The sequence below is a fragment of the Pelodiscus sinensis genome, chromosome 1, assembly GCF_049634645.1.
Source record: "Pelodiscus sinensis isolate JC-2024 chromosome 1, ASM4963464v1, whole genome shotgun sequence".
Classification (NCBI taxonomy): domain Eukaryota; kingdom Metazoa; phylum Chordata; order Testudines; family Trionychidae; genus Pelodiscus; species Pelodiscus sinensis.
The window spans coordinates 2977095-2997614 of record NC_134711.1 but is presented as its reverse complement, the minus strand read 5'-3'; the positions used below and the strand labels follow the sequence as shown (position 1 = coordinate 2997614).

At 48.4% G+C, this 20520-nt stretch overlaps 1 protein-coding gene across 1 annotated transcript in view; it reads right to left on the bottom strand.

Annotated features, from left to right (window-relative positions):
• Positions 1-20520, bottom strand: part of NET1 (neuroepithelial cell transforming 1) — a 59762-nt gene that overhangs the window by 26041 nt on the left and 13201 nt on the right. The window contains exon 2 of the mRNA XM_075925038.1: positions 8785-8851. Coding sequence (XP_075781153.1) covers positions 8785-8851 — 67 coding nt within the window. The remainder of the gene's footprint in view (positions 1-8784; positions 8852-20520) is intronic.

Below are 20520 nucleotides of genomic sequence, written 5' to 3'. Positions count from 1 at the left end.
ATTATGGCTGTGAAGAAAAGACAGCAAGGAAAAACTAATGCAATGGAGACAGTGCATCCATGTGGCAGTTAGCACTTTGAATAGATTCAGGGATTTACTTAAGGACATTAGATACTTTGTATGGTTTCCAAGCTCAGCAGTTAATAACAAAGTCGGGATTTTCACAGGAATCTTGGGGTACGTCTATACAGCAGCTTTATTTCAGAATAACTGACGTTATTTCAAAACAACATAGTGTGCATCTACACTACAAGCCTTTATTTCGAAATTAAAAAATGGCGAGCTGGAGGACTTCTTACTCCGACTCCTGTAACCTTCATTCCACGAGGAGTAAGGGAAGTTGGAGGAAGAGTGCTCACTCAGACGTCCTGCTATGTAGAAAGCGCCGAAAAACGAATTAAGCTATTTTGACTTCAGCTATGCAATTGACGTAGCTTAATTCGACTTTAGCCCTGCTGTATAGATGTGCCCTAAGGGAGCACGGTGCCAGCTCCCACTAAAAGACAATTGGATTTGGGGTTCTAGAATCCTGAAGAGGACTTCGATGATTCCATTATTCCCCAAGAGGTAACCCCACCAGCACATATGGGCTCCTCAGCGAAGCCTAAGGAGGCCTTGAGAATTCTAGTAATGTTAGTGAGAGTCCCCTTATATATCCTACATTGTATCTTGTAGTTCCCCTTCGGGATTCCAGAAATCCCACCTTGTTTTACAGTCCTTTCATTGATACTTTTCTACCCCAATAAGTCTTAGCAGTACATACTATGCTGTTTCTACAGGATAACAATTACAGTCAGACAAATTGACGATTACATGTTAATTACAAAGTACAGTAATCCATGAGCTCACAAAAGTACTTCCCTCCTTCTGCAGTTTCAGCTAACCAAAGTTAGAGTTTCCAGTCACTTTTACTCTGTCCGAATATTTTAGTTCTAAAAGACAATATACAAACTTCCCAGCCAAATGACTGAGGTCCATCTGTAGATTAAGGGAAAGCTTTTTACAGCGTATGTGTGCAGCATTTCATTTGTGAGGCGTGTACAGATTTCAGTTCATTATTTCAAAAGAGTTTTGGCTGGTTTGATACTCACATTGGCTGCTTAGATTAAATTCAATAAAAAGTTCAAAACAGATTTTTAATAGAACATGCCACAATGCAAGGTTTTAAGACACCACACCTTTTGGGTTTGAAGATTTTCCTCTCCCTTTATGTAAGTCAAGTGTATTAATGTCTTTAACACACAGCCCCAGACTTTAAAGCCAAGCCAAGGTTTTGTTTTTAATCTGGCTAGACATGGGTAATAGGCGCTGCATTGCTCGGCTCCCCATTTCCTCTGCCCAACATAGTTTCATTCAAAATGTAGACATTTGACCACAGAGCCAGCTGTATCATTCTTACATGGCACCAGGACAGAAACAAATTCCAAGAAAACCACCTGTTGAAACAGCTCAAAGCCGGAGGCTTAACCAGCATAGCAGAAGGGCAACCATGATAAATACTGTTTTATGACGTGTGTCTGGCTAGCGATAGTCACAATTAAAGACATGATATGTAAAACCCTCGTGAAAGGCGGGTCATGTGGAAAAGATATTTCTCTGAAAGGTATTAGACTGTAAAAAAAAGAAGTCAGGAAGTATTATTTAGGCTACTCTAGAGGCATTGGGAAAAAGCATGAAGCATTTTTAAATGAAACTCTGAGGTAAAAGTCTTTCCAAAACATGTAAGCAAACCTGGATAAAGACAGACACAAAACGACGCCATTAGTATTAGCATTAAACAACCCTCAGGGACTGAATGTCATGATCCAGTAATGCATCAGAGGAAAACAGTGTTTTTCAGGCTGCAAATAATTCAAGTCATCTCCTTTTCTCCCACCCATTCTGTTTCACTAGGAACATTTGCATGAAAATAGCTGGCAAATACCTAAGGAACAAAAGTCCTTCCTGATGCTTATTGTCAGCCTGGAAGTCCTCAGGTGTGGAGTGTGCATCAGGGCTCAAACTCCTAAAGATCACAGAGCCTGTTTTCAGGCAAAAGTCTTGTAACAAAAAATAATACTGTACCCTGTTTTCTGTGTTGCTGTAGCCTTGTGGCACTAGACGTGAAAGAAAAATGTAGAAGCAAATGAAGTAAAATCTTAAATGAGCCAAAATATTCCATAGAATCTCTATGGATAGTAATTCCATGCTCCAATAATAAGAATATAGCTGTAGGGATATATTATTGACCACTTGATCAGGACAGTGATAGTGACTATGAAATGCTAATGGAGATTAAAGAGGCTATAAAATTTAAAAACGCAATAGTGGGGGATTTCAACTATCCCCATATTGATTGGGTACATATCACCTCAGGACAGGATGCAGAGATAAAATGTCTTGATACCTTAAATGACTGCTTCTTGGAGCAGCTGGTTCTGGAACCCACAAGAGGAGAGGCTGTTCTTGATTTAGTCCTAAATGGAGCACAGGATCTGGTTCAAGAGGTCAATATAACTGGACTGCTTGGAAACAGTGACTCTAATGTAATAAAATTTAACATCCATGTGGTGGGAAAAACACCTCAGCAACCCAACGCTGGCATTTAATTTCAGAAAGGGGAACTACACAAAAATGAGGAAGTTAGTTAAACAGAAATTAAAAGGTACAGTGACAAAAGTAAAATCTCTGAAAGATGCATGGAAACTTTTCAAAGACACCATAATAGAGGCCTAACTTAAATGTGTACCCCAAATTAAAAAACATGCCAACGTGGCTTAACAATCAGGTAAAAAGCGGTGACAAATAAAAAGATATCTTTTAAAAAGTGGAAGCCAAATCCTAGTGAGGAAAATAGAAAGGACCATAAACTTTGTCAATTAAATGTAAAAATATAATAAGGAGTTTGAAGAACAGCTAGCCAAAAACTCAAAAAGTAATAGTAAAATGTTTTTTAAGTACAGTAAACTTCCAATACTCTGGCACCTTTAGGACTCGGGGTGCCGGATTATCAGATATGCCAGACTATCGGAAGGGGGGGCTATGAGGGGTCTGGGATGGGGTGGGGGGGATGCCACCCCAGACCCCTCAGACTCCCCTTCCGATAGCCCGGCTCTGCCCCAGGCGTCCCTGATTCAGCCGCTGCTGAAACTGACCAGCAGCGGCTGAATCAGGACGCCTGGGGCAGGGCAGTTGGAGTGCTGCCGGGTTGGTCTGGTAGTGCCGCTCCTTGGCGCTACTGGACCAACCTGGCAGCACCCCAGCTGCTCTGCCCCAGGTGTCCCCAAGTCAGCCACTGCTGATACTGATCAGTGGCTGACTCCAGGGAGCCCGAGGCAGAGCTGCTGCTAGTCAGTTTCAACAGCAGCTGAATCGGGACGCCTGTGACAGAGCAGCTGGGGTGCTGCCGGGTTGGTCCCCACAGCGCTGCACCTCAGTGCTGCGGGGACCAACCTGGCAGCACCCCAGGTGCTCTATCCCAGGTGTACCCAAGTCAGCTGCTGCTGAAACTGACCAGCAGCTGATTCCAGGAAGCCCGGTGCAGAGCAGCTCTGCCTCTGGCTTCCTGGAGTCATCCACTGGACAGTTTCGAATCGGGGACAGCTGGGGTGTTGCCAGGTTGGTCCTGCAGCGCTACGGGACCAACCCGGCAGCACTCCAGCTGCTCTGCCCCCAGCTTCCCCGATTCAGCCGCTGTTCAGTTTTAGCAGCGGCTGAATCGGGGAAGCTGGGGGCAGAGCAGCTCCAATGGTCCGGCTGCCCAGAGCACTTCCGGGTTCCTGATGGTGCCGGACCATCAGAAGTGTCGGACCATCGGAGTTTTACTGTACATCAGAAGCAGGAAGTCGGCTAAGCAACTAGTGGGGGCCCTTGGACTATCGAGATGCTAAAGGAGCCCTCAAAAATGAAAAAGTCATAGCAGAGAAGCTAAATGAATTCTTTGCTTCAGTCTTCACAGCTAAGGATATTGGGGAGATTCCCAAACCGGAGCCATTCTTGTTAGGTGACAAATCTGAGGAATTGTCCCAGATTGAGGTGTCATCAGAGGAGGTTTTGGAACAAATGGATAAACTTAACAGTAACAAGTCACCAGGATCTGATGGCATTCACCCAAAAGTTCTGAAAGAACTCAAATGGGAAACTGCAGAACTATTAGCTATGGTTTGTAACCTATCCTTTAAATCGGCTTCTGTACCTAATGACTGGAAGATTGCGAATGTGACGCCAATATTTAAAAAGGGCTCTAGAGGTGATCCTGGCAATTACAGACTGGTAAGTCTAACGTCAGTACCGGGCAAATTAGTTGAAACTACAGTAAAGATTAAAATTATCAAACACATGGATGAATATAATTTGTTAGGGGAAAGTCAACATGGTTTCTGTAAAGGGAAATCATGCCTTACTAATCTGCTAGAGTTCTTTGAGGGGGTCAACAAACATGCGGACAAGGGGGATCCAGCGGATCTAGTATACTTAGATTTCCAGAAAGCCTTTGACAAGGTCAAGAGAGGAAAACTGTTACCTCGCCCACCTTGCTTCTCTAAAAGCAATATGGTCATATTGGTGCCAAATATGGGACCATGCAAAGATTTCTAGTGAGCTGGTCCCACATTAGCGTCAAGATGGAACCCAACTTTTAGTGTGGCTACCCATAATCCCCTGGGCCTTGACTGTGAACATGCCATGCAATGTTTGAGAGGAGGGCTAATGTAGACATGGGAATGGGGGAAAAAGAGGTTGGGTTAGGTGGCTGTGTTGCCCATTGGAACCCGAGAAATAGGCCAGGTCTAAACTGCAAACTTTGACAGCATAGCCACGTCGCTCAGGGGTGCGATGAAGTGTGATGTGGTGACCAACAGATACGCTGACCATATGTTCCAAATTTAAATACTCTATCCCAGTGTCCCCATCAAGTAGTGAAATGTCCCGGAAAGCCCCGCTGGACATATTGCCACTTGATGGGGACACCGGCTTGCAGGTATGAATGGCTCCGTGCCATTGCTCCTCGTGTGGCGCAGCAGCCTCATCTGCTCAGTACAGCGGCCCCATTGGAGTTTTTCTGGGGGGCAGCTGGGCTGGCTTCCGGTAGAGCGCGGTTTCCAGCCAGCACACCACTCACTGCTCCACCACCGTGCGCTTCTCTCCCTCCCCTCACGAGACTGCCTCTGCCACACGGAGCCCCTGGTCTGGCAGCGCCACCTCCTCCACTAGGCTGCTTGTTAGTACAGCAGCTCCTGCCGCTGCCGCCATGGGATCCAAGGCAAAACCTGAAGGAGCTGCCCCGGACCTCTGGATTTTGGAGTTGCTGCCTCAGCCCCAGCAGGGGCTGCGCCGAGTCCAGCTGGGGCGGCTGCAGGACAGGATGCGCTCAGGCTCAGCAGGTACGGTCTGTGCACTGCTGCTCTCACTCCCCCGCCCCTCCCCTCCCCGCAGGCAACGAGCCTGGTCTGGCAGGGAAGGTTGGGATTTCTTCACGCCCCGCCCACAGCACCCTCGCAGCTGCACCAGGATCCCCGCTGTGTGTGTGGGGGGGGGGGGGGAGGTGAGCACTCTCCCCCTTTCCACCCCACTGGGGGAGCAGCAGTGCACTGTCCAGAGGCTTCCCCTGCTGCAAGGGGGCGCAAAGCCAGGTAACCATCCCCCTCATGCCCAGACCCCCACACCCCAATCCCTCTCACTCACTCCCCTTCCCCCACCAAGATCCTGCACCCACAACTTGCTCCAACACGCTCCCTTCCTCCTGCACCCTAACTCCTGGCCAGACACACTCTCAACTGTCCAGAAACCCTACCCCCAGCCTGCTTCTGCACCCCACTTCCCACACAGACCTCGCAATCTCTCCCCCTTCTGCACCCTATCTCCTTCACCTCATCCCTATCCCACACACCAGCAACCCTGTCCCACATACTGAACCCCTCATTTTTGTCCCACCCCAGAGCCTAAGGGGGTCCATAAAATCCACTAACTCTGGAAGCCCAGAAAAATAAATCTGGCCTATGGAAAGCCCTGAACCTCAGTCCTCCCGGTCTCTTTCCCTCGTCCCGTGTGGCTGGCGCGCCAGAGGAGCGTGATGTCTTAGTTGGGGGCGGCTTTGGAGGAGGTTTTTTTGCTTCTCACTTTGTGTGGTCCCCAACTGATTTTTCTGTGGGTCAGTGGCCCCGATCCAAAAAAGGCTCCCTACCCTTGTCATGAAGAAAACATTGAAACCTTGCGAGTTGGACATAAATTAATATATTGCTTTATTTAAAATGAAGTTTGATAAACTAACATGAGAAAGTTAACACTTAATCTGTTTAATAATTTAAATTAAACTGTTCTCCCTAGCAGCAGCACTAGCAAAATAGCTCCGGCATAATTATGTAATTAACGGTGAGTTTCCATTAGCAACTGTTGGTCCGCAGAAAGGTTTACATTGAGCCAGGTGGTTCACAGGCCAAAACATTTGAGAATCACTGAAACAGAGGCAAACCCGGCCTCTCCCCAGTTAATGCAATGCAAATTAGGTTAATGCAATTGCAGCAGAGTTGCATGGGAAGGTCCTAGGGGGCCCAAACCTATCCCTGTTGATAGAGGACAATGGAAGGCATTCTTAGAGGAGTCACATGACACCCCTTACTTCCAGTCATGTTGTCCATCTTGACCCCGGGAGTACTACCTCCAGGAGTGGGATTTCTTGTGGCAGGCTGACGTGGCTAATGGGAATCAGGGGGCATGGCTAACAGGTCCCTAATTTTGGTTCAGAAAATATGGTCACCATAAACATAGATGTACCATGGAAACATCCTTGTATAGATGCAGTCACACCAGCATAGCTTATTTCATTTGGGGAGGAAGGGCCCTGGCTCGAACAAGCTCCGGTGGCAAAATCAGTTTTGCTGGTATAGCTGGATTCACACTAGATGTGCAGAGAGAGATTGCTGAACAGGAATTCATTTACAAATTTGACACTGTCCACTTGGGCTTCAAAAAAGATATTAACTGATTAACGCACTACAAAGCCAATTTCCCCTGCCTTTGACATCCACATTTTCACATCAAAAGCTATGAATGGGACACATCCAGCCCACTTAATTAGCCTCATTAACCCAGGTCCTGCAATTGTCAGATAACTGCTTTTGCTGTTATATACACACACCTTGGATCCTGTTATTTCCACTCCAACTCATCTGATGAAGTGGGTTTCACCCACAAAAGCTCATGGTCGTACCTATTTGTTAGTCTGCAAGCTACCACAAGACTACTCGTATTTAAAGTTACAGACTAACACAGCTACCCCTCAGATGTTTTGCTAATATAGGAAGTCCCCGGGTTACGTACAAGATAGGGACTGTAGGTTTGTTCTTAAGTTGAATTTGTATGTAAGTCGGAACTGGTACATATTGTAGGGGAAACTCTAGCCAAACATTTCTCCAGAGCTCAGTTTTATTCTCCCACACCTCACTTCCCCCAGTCCTCTATTCTCAAGCTGAGGTGTCTGCTGAGAAAAGCCGCTCCACGTCTCCCTGGTCTGCTGGGGGGGGGGGTGGAGGGGGGCGCTAGCTTCGCGTCTCCCTGATCTGCTGGGGGGAAGCAGCTAGTGCGGGGTTGCCTCACCCCATTTGTAAGTAGGGATCCGACATAAGTCGGATCCATGTAACCCGGGGACTGATATAAGTACACCAGCAAAGCCTTCCAAGGGTAGATGTGGCCCTAAACTCTGTAGCAACGATGCAGGCTCAAAGAAAACAGAACCCAGGGATTCATCCTCCCGCCTCATGCCTTCTTTGAGCTGCTTTCGTCACATATTCATGCTCATTTAAGTAAAGTGAATCCTTCCTTAAACACGTGAGCCCTCCTTACTGTTGGTAACCATGCGGAGAGAAGCCCCAGTCTGAAGAATTCTCTCGAGTTCACCCAGAACTTGTCTCCAGTAAGTCACAGGATGAAGGAGAAACAAAGTGCACTGAGAGATTAAGAACAGGTAGTTGTGACTGATAGGGGGAACTGGTGGGGGAATGTAGATAAACAGTTAATTTGTTCATCATCAGTCTCCTTGCAGTTCTCATTGGTGAGGTATGAAATCTAGCAACATTAACTTAACATCAGAGAATAAAGCAGTAGCATACCAAAGAAAAAAGCAGAGGGAAGCACACACAGAAAACAGAAATAACATTATTGCTTCAAATGCTTTCAATCTGTGACACAGGAGCAGGATGGCTTGAGTGAATCTAATCCGCATTGTGGTTCAAAAATGAATATTAAGTTAATTTGTATCCACCAGCTAAAACTTGAGGGTTTTTTGAATTAAGTCAGCTTTTAATTTCCCCTACTTTGCTGCATTATTATTTACACAACCTGCCCTAATGCGTGACCAAAGGAAGGCAAGCCAAAGAAGGAATTAGGCAGAATATAGCACCAGGGTTACTACAGTAAGGTTTATGGTTGCTTCAGTTATTCTACCTGTAAATCAGATACAGATTTTCTCTGTTACAAAAGATTACTCTGTAGGCCTGTTCTAAATCCTGTTTCAAGTACCAGCCCAGTCACATTTTTCCTGCCAAGTGAGCAAAAGCTGTAGCCCAAATAAACACAAGGACTATCTTGAGAGACCCACAAGCGTACAAATAAGTGAAGGCCAACAATAGCCACTCAAGAGTCTCAGAATGGCTCAATGAGGAAGCGTTTGTATTTGCCTAACCAGAAAGAGAACAGCATGTTTCTTTCTCCCTCATCCAGGAAGAAGGAACATTACCTGCTTGTTTATTTAGATTATTTCTGATGGCATGTCAAATGCTTGTTAACAATTACAATACAGGCTTTACTCACCAGCGTGAAGTCCCAGTGGGGCCCAGGAGTCAGGAAAGTGAAAGAGCTGCCTCGTCGCAAAGGGTATCTGAGAGTTGAGAATGGAGAAAGATACATCAATTGAGAACGCAATTGAGACAGTAGCTGCAGTTCACAGAATCATAGAGCTGGAAGAGATGTCAGGAAGTCATCAATTCAATCCCCCTTTCCCTTTGAATTGTTTTACAAGCCTGTGATGTAACATCCCACGCTAACCAGGTCAAATCTGAGCAAGCGTCCCAAACTACAAATGTAAAATCCTGTTTAAAAAATTAACAGCTTAAACGTTAAGTTTAACTGGTTAACTAGGAATGCCTGGGCAGGAGCCGCTCCAGTCAGCGAGGGTAAGGGTGATGCTTACTGGGTGACCGGTTAACCCTTTATATCCCTATCCCCAATCTGCTCTCAATACTTGTATCCTCTGGGACAAATCCCTTTCCTGTAGAGGTTTTCAACTCAAGGTAACTGACATACAATAGCCAAATCCAACATCCAGGAACTCGTTCCAAATGGATAGCTCCTGGCCTGGACAGAACCATGCCAAGAAGATAGGCCATGCTCAACATAATCTGCCCCAGCAGGACACCACAAGAGACTCAGGCTTCTGTTGGCGTTCTTCAGAGGCACGTCTCTGTAAGCTGAAGGGAGGCGAAGATGCTGAAGATCTGAAATCAGTGGAAGTTGTGACTAGCAAACGCCCTGGAGAGGAATCACGGGCGTTTGCTAGTTTGAGCCCTTCACACCCCAGTTTTCCAGCAGCTTTCACGAGGCAGGCCAGGCCACAAGGCATGGCAAGACACATTAGAGCAGCACAGACCTCTGCCTGGCGTGCTGCACTGGTAATCTGAACAAGTGGGGAGATGCACGGATGCAAGGCTGACTAAGGAAAGTACCATAACTAAGCAGGGTGGAGGCATGTCAGTTTGATATAGTTCAATTGTTGCACGTAGAGTGAACAAACTAATCTGATGCAACCTCCCCATCCAGACAAGCTATGAAGGTATGTCTACATTGCAGCTGGAACAAGTCTCCCGGCCTGGCTCAGACCCGATTAACTTGGCTTGAGCTTAGACACTAAGAAGAGCTGTGTGGACGCTGTGGTTTGAGTGGCAGCTTGGGCTCTCCAGCATCTGAGCTCGGGTGGCTGGCCAGAGTGTCTCTCAGAACTGCAACATCAGCACTACAGTGTAGGGATGTTACAATGACATTAATCAACTAATCGATGGAATGTCCATCAACTATTTGATTAGTCGATAGGGGCGCTTACGCTGTGAAATGTAGCAAGAGACGGAAGTTCCGCCTTTGAAATGCGCAAGAGCCCCAAAGACTGAAACACCTTATGGAGCCTGAGGCCAGCAGAGTCCCAGTAGGGACTCTTGTACATTTCAAAGGTGGAATGCGACCGCCGTGCCCTTACCCCCTCCCACGGAGCTGGAGGGAACTGGCTTTTAAACTGGCTCCCCCAGCACCCTCTCTTCTCCTCCCTCCCCCGCTACCTCTTTCTGATAGAGGCAGCAAGGGGGGAAAGCAACTAGGTGACTATCTGATAAGCTTTTGCTTATCGGATAGTCAACTAGTCGCTTATATCTCTGCTGCAGCGTTTAGCACGCTAGCTGAAGCCAAGCTAGCGTGAGCCTGTCAACCCAGACTGGGAGGGTTGCTTCCAGCTGCAGTGCAGACAGACCCGTTGGAGTCCAATTATCCTGAACAATGCCACATTAAGGGGACCGGCTCGTTTTCTCCAAGAAACCCAGAAGTGAATGACTCCTAGCTGCGGTTAGTTATTCATTTGCATTCCTGAAAAGGGAGACTGCTCTTGGTAGACAATGAACTTGTATCATTCCTCCCCATATCCCTCCCTTCACGACAGGCTGAGCAGACACAGTTGGAGGGAACACAAGCATACAAGTAACATGCACCAGGTAGTCTCCCCAAGTTCACAAGGGGCTTAAAGAACAATGGAAAGAGACCACTAGGAGGAGGCTGAAGCAGGGAGCAATTGGGTTTAAAAGAAGGTATTTTCCGGATTAACTTTGTAGAGAGAACTGGAGAGGGTAAGTGAACACATTAAATGTTTTCCAGATGTAAGAGCTCCGACTATATTCTGCAGAGGCAAAGCTCTCCAAATTTGAGAGAGGATATTGAGACTGCCTGAAAGCCCAGAGACATTGGCTGAGGTGTGCTGCCTCTGCTTAAGGAAATGAGGCGCTTACCAAAACCAGCCAAAAATAATTCCATCAGTCGTGTCGTGTCTGCCTTTCCCACAGGGCTGGAGAACATAGGAGTCTGTATTAAATACCGTGGCTTGCCTCCTGCAGTCCTGATCTCCATGTCAAAGGTACGCTCAGCTTAATGCCCAAAATCCAAAAAGCAAAAATGGGGCGTTGGCATTGGATCCGAAAAGTAAGCTGCAAAGGACTCTCAAAACCAGAAATCCATATGTAAGCAGGCAAAGGGACCTACCCCTGTTTGGCAAGGTAGCAGAGGAGACGAGTGTTACCTTGCTGGTGGGAGTTTGGGCTATTTGCTGTTTAACACATCACTGAAGATAGAACAGCCTAGGAGAGGAAACAAGCCAGCATGACAAGTTACAAGCCCAAGGAAGTATTGTCAGTGTTCAGTGTCTTTCTGCAGTAAACAATGGGACTTTCAGATGCGTGTAAGTGGCTTCTACTGAAGCCATGAAGAGCGCATAGAATTTGCCCTCAGAATTCGACCCCAGACAACTGCAGAAACAATTTAGGCCAACGATCTCATCCCAGAACAAAGTGAAGTGATGGCCTTTAGAATTCCAGTGCCGAGGGATAAATAGCAGTGAACAACAAGCGGCCACTTCTGTACGCCTGGCGTGGGCATGGCCGACGGGTATATCCGCAGCGTATTTTCTGTAATCATCTAGGAGGAGCTTAGAAAATTGAATACTTTGGTCAAATTATTTTCATAATGGTTTTTAAGTGTACTTCTTTGACCGGCTGAAAAGTGTTCTGTGTTTCACTGTTTCAAGTCAGGGGCTGGGGGGAAGGGGAAAAGGAAAGATGGACACAAAAGACTGTGTACATATTAATGCCATATCAGGGCTCCATGCCTTTAATTCTATTTGGGCAGAATAGCCATAAGTAAAAATCCACAAGGGGCACAAGATGGGCATCCCGCATCGGATCTGGATTTGTTTCAACAGGGTATTAGGGATGTAAGCAATGAGTCAACTACCCGATAAGCACATGCTTATCAGGTAGTCAAGCAGTGACTCGACTAGTCCACCCCCGCTGCATCTATCAGAGAAAGGCAGCAAACGGGAACCAGTTTAAAAGGCAGTTTCTGCCTCCCCCCCCAACACTGTCTCCATGGAGGGGCAGGGGAGACAGAGGCGTAGCCGGGGGAACCGGATGGGAGCTGGGATAGCGGATTCCTGGCTCACGCTGGGTCCCCCCAGCTGTGCTTCTGCCTTTTAAATGTATTAAGAGCCTGCTTAATACATTTAAAAGGCAGGGCCTCAATGGGATTAGCTCCCAGGTTAGCTCTGCAGCTCCACCCGTTATCAACTAATCAAGTAGTTGATGGAAATTCCATCGACTACTCAATTAGCTGATTAAACACAATTTAACATCCCTACAGAGTAGAGAGAGACTTGGCAGAATTCAGGTTTGTCTGTCTGTACATTTCTATTATTATTGATGGGTGCGTATGGGGTTATCGACCTTTTCTGATAAAAATCAAATCCTTCCGGGCTTACGTTATATAGCACAAGGGAGCCCGCACCCTCCTGGCTAATGCAACGTCTTTCCAACTCATATTTAATGTAGCTTTCTTATTTCAGGTTTTTTTAACTAAATGTGTACCCCTTAGTCAGCACCTGATCTTTGTACTTGTATTTCACGACTTACTCGGGAAGCTGCAGAAACACTTTCATCTGGTAGTTCCCATAAGGTTAAGTCCAACTAAAGATCCAAAATAAATTCTTTAGACAGGGCAGCAATTCTTTACAGGCAGTCCCCGGGTTACGTACAAGATAGGGACTGTAGGTTTGTACTTAAGTTGAATCTGTATGTAAGTCGGAACTGGCGTCCAGATTCAGACACTGCTGAAACTGACCGCCAGTTCTGACTTACATACAGAATCAACTTAAGAACCCCAGGCGTCCCCAAGTCAGCTGCTGCTGAAACTGATCAGCAGCTGATTCCAGGAAGCCCGGGGCAGAGCAACTCTGCCTGGGGCTTCCTGTAGTCAGCGCTGGTCAGTTTCAGCAGAAGCTGACTTGGGGAGCCTGGGGCAGAGCAGCTGGGGTGCTGCTGGGTTGCTCCAGTAGCGCCGCTCCTGGGTGCTACTGGACCAACCTAGCAGCACCCCATCTGCTCTGCCCCAGGGTCCTGATTCAGCCGCTGCTGAAACTGACCAGCAGCGGCTGAATCAAGACCTGGGGCAGAGCAGCTGGGGTGCTGCAGGGTTGGTCCAGTAGTGCCCAGAGCGGGCGCTGCAGGACCAATCGGCAGCGCCCCAGCTGCTCTGCCCCAGAGTCCAAAACAAAAGCCTGGTCTGCTGGGGGGGGGGGGGGGGAGGGGAGCACACTAGCTGCGCCCCCCCCCTCCCCAGCAGACCAGGGACACGGGGAGCAGAGCCTCTGAGGCGTTGCTCTGGCAAAGCCTCAGAGGGAGGGACCCCGCCGCTGCTGCGGCTTCAATCTGGGTGCCTGTGGTCTGCTGAGGACCGTCCCCAGCAGACCACAGGCACCCAGATTGAAGCGGCAGCAGCGGCGGTTCCCCACGCCTCTGAGGCTTTGCTCTGGCAAAGCCTCAGAAGCGCGGGAACCCGCCCGGTGCCCCTGGTCTGCTGGAGACGGTCTCCAGCAGACCAGGGGCACCGGAGCAGCTTACGAACGGGGCTTTCTCGCCCCGACTTCCGGGGCGAGAAAGCCCCGTTCGTAAGTGCGGATCCGACGTAAGTCGGGGACTGCCTGTATTTCCTTCCCCGCTCACTCCCAACCCTTTCTTGTTTTCACTGCAGCTTGCTCTTTGCATTCACATCAGTTCACTGCTATTTGATTATGTGTATTACAGTGATGCAAACATTATGAAACAGGTAGATTATCCCAGTGAATGACATTTCACCTGAGATCTCCAACGGCGCAAGCCTTCATCCTTATGCCTTTGAATCTTAATTTAACACCTAACAAAAATGGTCCCACCATGTTAAAAAAAGTCCAGTTCTGTATTAACTGACGGCCCCAATCAGGAATCCCAACGTGCGACACAGAGTAAAAATGAGACTAAGACTCTTGGGGCCGCACTCACCATGCTCCCAGATCTAAGACCACACCTAGAAAAAGAAAACTTTACCCGAAGAGAAACTAGTTGACAGAAGAGCTTGAAATCCTGGAAAGAAAAAAGGGAGGTGGAAGATCTTCATAGGAGGGATGTGAATGGCTAACCAGGTGATGCTTACTGGTTACGGGCAGAGGGCTGCTCCAGCCCCCCAGTGCCTACTGCAGGTCCAGGGGTGCTCCAGCCTCACCCGAGCAGCCATCGCCTGTGCTGGGGGAACCAGGCCCCTTCCCCACCCCCCAACGGCCACTGTTTAATTGCAGGGGCCTGGAACCTTGGTGGTGGGGGGCCCCCCACACAGGGGCCAGGAGCAGCTGGGCTAGATCAGCCCCTGCCTGTAGCGGAGGCTGCTCTAACCAGACCCCTGCTGGCCCCCTTAATTGGCTCAATGGCTAACTGAAGTGACAGCACTGCTTTTACCTGTTTAAACAGGATTTTACATCCATAACTTGCATGATCATGAAACCCTCCTAATCAGTGCTCATTTCTCAGTTCCACAAGAAACTGCTCCATCGTCTGCAGCTGCACCTTAACTGCCACTATCAATCCTAAATTATTTTTCCACAACTGGCTGGATAACTGTATTCAGAGAGTAGTTATTAATGGTTCACAATCCTGCTGGAAAGGTAGAACTAGTGGGGTTCTGCAGGAGTCTGTTTTGGGACCGGCTCTGTTCAATATCTTCATCAACGATTTAGATATTGGCATAGAAAGTACGCTTATTAAGTTTGCAGATGATTCCAAGCTGGAAGGGGTTGCGACTAATTTGGAGGATAGAGTCATAATTCAAAATGATCTGGACAAATTGGAGAAATGGTCAGAGGTAAACAGGATAAAGTTTAATAAAGACAAATGCAAAGTGCTCCACTTAGAAAGGAACAATCAGTTTCATACATACAGAATGGGAAGCGACTGTCTAGGAAGGAGTACGGCAGAAAGGGATCTAGGGGTCATAGTGGACCACAAGCTGAATATGAGTCAGCAGTGTGATGCTGTTGCAAAAAAAGCAAACATGATTCTGGGATGCATTAACAGGTGTGTTGTGAGCAAGACACGAGAAGTCATTCTTCCGCTCTACGCTGCATTAGTTAGGCCTCAGTTGGAGTATTGTGTCAGTTCTGGGCACCGCATTTCAAGAAGGATGTGGAGAAATTGGAGACGGTCCAGAGAAGAGCAACGAGAATGATGAAAGGTCTAGAGAACATGACCTATGAGGGAAGGCTGAAAGAATTGGGTTTATTTGGTTTAGAAAAGAGAAGATTGAGGGGGGACATGATAGCAGTTTTCAGGAATCTAAAAGGGTGTCATAAGGAGGAGGGAGAAAACTTTTCATTTTGGCCTCTGAGGATAGAACAAGCAGCAATGGACTGCAACAAGGGAGGTTTAGGTTGGACATTAGGAAAAAGTTCCTAACTGTCAGGGTAGATGGAGGTTGTGGTATCTCCATCTCTGGAGATATTTAAGAGTAGGTTAGATAAATGTCTCTCAGGGATGGTCTAGACAGTATTTGGTCCTGCCATGAGGGCAGGGGACTGGACTCGATGACCTCTCGAGGTCCCTTCCAATCCTAGTATTCTATGATTCTATGAATGTCCCTTAATCTGCCATCAGAGAAACCTTAATCCTGCAGTCCTTCCCGCAGCCCCGCACATCCCAGAGGATCATGTGTCCTGTACTTACAGCACCGCTGAGAGCAGAACAGAGCTTCCCAGCACAGAACTTCTGTCAGAGAGAACTGGACCTCTAGCTCCCAGAGATCCAGGCCCAATTCAGTTCTACCCAGAGAACAGCAAAAAAAGCTCCCAAAAGACATTGCAGCAGGCAGCAGAGCCCGGCACACTACGACAACGTTTCTCAACCAGTGGTACGAGTTCCCTTTGGGGTACTTAAGAGAAGTCTGGGGGGTACGTCAACAACTGAAATTTGGAGAAACCTGAAGTTTTGTTTTAAGTTTTACAGCGCTTTAATTATTTTTGTACTTTTTACACCCAAAAATTTCATCGCCCGCCTGGCTATGATTAAGTTGTTTAAACAAATGTGTTGCAATGGTAGAAAAAAAAATGGTGTGTCTGAAAACTGTAGGTACTGGGGGTACTTTTTTTTTTTTTTTTAAAGGGGTACTTTATAAAAAAGTTTGAGAAACACTGCACTAGGATACTCATTAGTGATGCACATTGCATCCTCACGTGCATTTCCTGGTGAGTATGTACTGCTCTAATACAGGCAGGCATACATGTGCACAAGCGACACACAGACATTGACAACTGTGTGCCATCATCATTTGCATCAACAAAAGTTTGTAGCCCAAACATGGTCTTAAAACTTATTTGTGTTTCCAGTGAACTTCAGACCAGTGGAAAATTTCCAGTAAGAGGGCAAAAAGCGTGTTCCAGAATTAGCTGGTATTAGCTGTATTTTATGTGACTTTCTCCACTTAAGCCTCAAGTCTCTATTTTGAATGCTCTCATGGGAGACTAAGAAGGACCAACTAATTCAATGTGCCCAGAACACACAAAAGCAAGATTTCCACTCCACGTGCTATGCCAGCTGAGAATGTTTATATTCAAAACTAGAGAAGATATTTTGAGTTCTTGTGGGAACAAGTTTTGATTCAAAAACACATAAGAAGCCATCACAAGAGACCAGTTCAGACTCACTTTTAAAGCTGGATGGCACAGACTCTCTCTTATTTAAGGCCTGGTCTACACCGATTTCGCACTGGTACATGTTGCACCTCTAAAATCCGGGATTCTCCAGTCCACTAACATCCGTGGTCCAGCATGACCACAGATTTGTCCCGGCACACTGCAGCGGGGTGGGCGCCATGACTCAACTGGGCTGCGGGAGAGGGGGCGGGAGCTGGCGCACAGCTCAGCTGGGATGCAGGGGAGGGGGCCCGCCAGGAGCTGATGCATGGCTCAGATGGGCTATGGAGGGCCAGGAAGCCAGGTGGGAGGATGGCACAGAGGAAGCAGGAAGCAGGGGACCTGAAACGATATCCCCTAGTCCAGAATAATCTTTCATCTGGGACCAGTCAGGTCCTGAGGGCGCAGGACCAGGGAGGTCCAACCTGCATAACTATTTCAGTTAGTGGTTTAAGTAATTAAAACAACTTAATAATACACCACCAGCGTAGATGCAGCTAACCTGATGTAAGGCATCATACACAATGTAGCTTATTCCCATTCTTGTTCAGGAATAAGCTATACCAAGAAAAGGCACCTGTATATTAGGGATGTAAAATCCCATTTAATCAGTTAATCACAAACATTATATTTAATCGGTTAATTGCCTAAACAAAGGTGGACAGGATGGGGGACCCCACAGCGCCTCTAACCCCAACACGCCAGGCCCGAGCTGCTCTGGCAGGGTTGCAGCATGAGCAGGGACTGTTCCAGCCGGACTGGCTGTAGTACCCCCGACCATGGCGGGCCCTGCCGGGCTGGAGCCCATGTCAGGCGGGGGGCTGCTCCAGCCCACAGGTTAACCATTCACATCCCTGCTGCATACCAGTATATCTACACCAGGAGTGCTGCTTTAACTATGCTGGTATAGTTAAAAAGGAACTGTTGTCCATAAAAAGCACTCAGTACCCTTTGTACAGCATTAGAGCAGGGGATTTGTGATAACTAGAGCACAGTATGTGGATTTATTTTATAAAAAACAAACAACATTTGCTTGGATCGGAAGCAATCCAGAGTAGGGAGGTAAAGAGTTAGCTGGTAAGCATTGCCTTGCCAGCATGCTTACCGAGGTACCCGGTTAACCAGCCCTTGGCCAGACAAGCCCCCACCTGCGCCGTGGGCCACTTAAACATAGTTTAACATTTGAAACAGGACTTTACATCCCCCAATCCAGACAATCTTTATTTACACTGAGTGCCCGCCCAGTCTACGTACACAGTGGCACTCAGCTTGGGGGGGGACAGGAAGGATCATGCCACCGCTGCTTCCTGCTTAGGAGGCACATCAGTTGCTGCTGTGTGGGGCCATCCTTCTCCCACCCCCATCCTGCTGGGAAACTAAAATTCACCTGCTGATCCTGGGAGCGGCTAGCAAAGGAGCATCCAGCTTGCTTTGGAGGGTAGAGAGAATGGGACCTATGAGCAGAAGTGAGATCTGATTTGGGCATGTGGATTAAGGACAGCGTAACAGACAAACATTGGGTCCCATGTGCTATACAGAGCAGGGGGGACGCTGAAAGGGAGATGGAAAAATTAGAAGCTACTGAAGGCCAAGGAGAATACAAGCCTGAGGGTTGGGCGGAAAAGCGTTGCTGGGTGGGGCTGTTAAGTGCAGCATCTGTACAATTTAAGCAGATGAGGTTCAGATAAACACAGACAGTAGAGCGTGGGTGGCATGGCAGCACAATGACCTCATGTTTTAAAACTCTGATGAATTAAAGATATACCTTAGCCTTATAAGAAAAGTATTTCTATTGAATATGGGTTGCTTTCTCTTGGGAGAGTCCTTTTCGCATTATTTTCTTATACGTCTACACTGCAACGCTATTCCAAAATAACTTAGCCTGCATCTACACAGAAGGCAGTTATGTTGAAAGTGTCAAAATACTGTCAAGCTAGAGGACTTCTTACTCCAACTCCTGTAGCACTCATTGTACGAGGAGTAAGGGAGGTAGGGGGAAAGAGTGCTCTATTTTGAAATAAGTGCTGTGTAGACACTCCCAAATTTGAAATAAGCTACACCATTGCCATAGCTCAATTTGCATAGCTTATTTTGAGTTAAGCCCTGCAAGGTAGATGCATCCTAACTTAACATTTCTTACAGGCACTATCCTATTGCAACCCGGATCCCTGCCAGCTCTTGAAATAGCTCCCTGCTGGCTTTTACCACAGCTCAACTAGCTCTTGCTGGAGCTGCGCATGAGGCGTGCCTGCTTCCTTTTACCTCTGTTCTTACCTCGTGCAAGGTAAGTAAGCACCCACCTCTTATTGCTGGGTTTCTAGGCAACTCCGCATGTCAACAATGAAACAAATGGTGTTGACAGTCACTGCTGGCAGATATGCTAGATCACTAAGTCAGCAGCAGGCCTATTAGGACACACAGAGTTTGTGCGGTTTTTATTCGACTGGTAAGAGAGATTTGTGTTAAACTGAAGCAACTTTTGTGCTGAGACACAGCTGGTGTCTCCTCATTTCTCTTGTGACTATCCCATGCTGCCTTTTGCTCCCAGAATAGCCTTCCTCCTCGTACATGCCTAGCTCCCAGTCTCCTCAACACTCCCTTCCTTCATCTGCTGTCCCAGTCCTGCGCTCTGTGCCATTTGAGCACCTGATCATACAGACAGAGACACAGAGCCGTGGAAGGGCTGAAATGCTAGGATAAGACTCTGGAACGGCACAGGATTAAGCGAGGAGCCAGTGGAAGGATTCAGAGACTGGGCCAATGAGCAAGGAAGATACAGCTGCCCATATCATTTTGTATAGACAGAAAGCAACACAGCTTCTTGGGAGGCCAAAGGAAGGTGGCAGCAGTAACTAGGATGGAAAATGGGGGCAGAGAGGCTTGGACAAGTGTTTTAGCTGGCAGGAGGGACCATGAGAATTGCCACACTAGGTCAAACCAGTGGTCTGTCTAGCCCAGTGGTCCCCAACGTTGCGTGGCTGCCGGGCGCCCGGGGGCGGGGCCACCCACGAGCCGGGCGCCCGGGGGCGGGGCCACCCACGAGCCGGGCGCCCGGGGGCGGGGCCACCCACGAGCCGGGCGCCCGGGAGCCGGGCGCGGCACTGCGCATGTGCCGTGCGCCCGGGGCCGCCCACGAGCCACACGCCCCAGGCCGGCACCACACATGTGCCCTGGGGCCGGGGCTGGGGCTGCCCACGCGCCCCGGGCCGGCCCTGCGCATGTGCCGTGCGACCAGGGGAGGGGCCGCCCATGCGTCCCGGGCCTGGAGCCGGCACCATGCGTGTGCCGCGCGCCGGGGGCGGGGCCAACCCAGATGTTCCAGCGGGCGCCCAGAAATCCCCCGGCGGGCGCCATGGCGCCCGCGGGCACCGCGTTGGGGACCATGGGTCTAGCCAGTATCCTGTCTTCGGATTCCAGGGCTGGCGACAGATTTTGCCATGCCCTGAGCAAGAAGGGGCTCCGCTCTGGGCCCCCCAGAAGGGGTGGAGCCTCGGGCTGAAGGGGCAGGCGCAGCTCTCAGTGTTGCCTGGACCACGCTGTGTGGGGCTCCAGAGGCAATTTAGAGGGTCCAGGGCTTTGGTTGCCACCACAGCAGTAATGGTGAGGACTAGGAGCCCTGGGTGTTTTTAAATTGCTGGGCCTCGGGGCCTCCCCCCCACCACAGCAGCCGCACTGCACGGCTCCGTGCCAATGTTTCAGAGAGACTGACTAGAAAAGCAATTTCTCTAGTGGCCCATCCTGTTGTCCACTCCCAG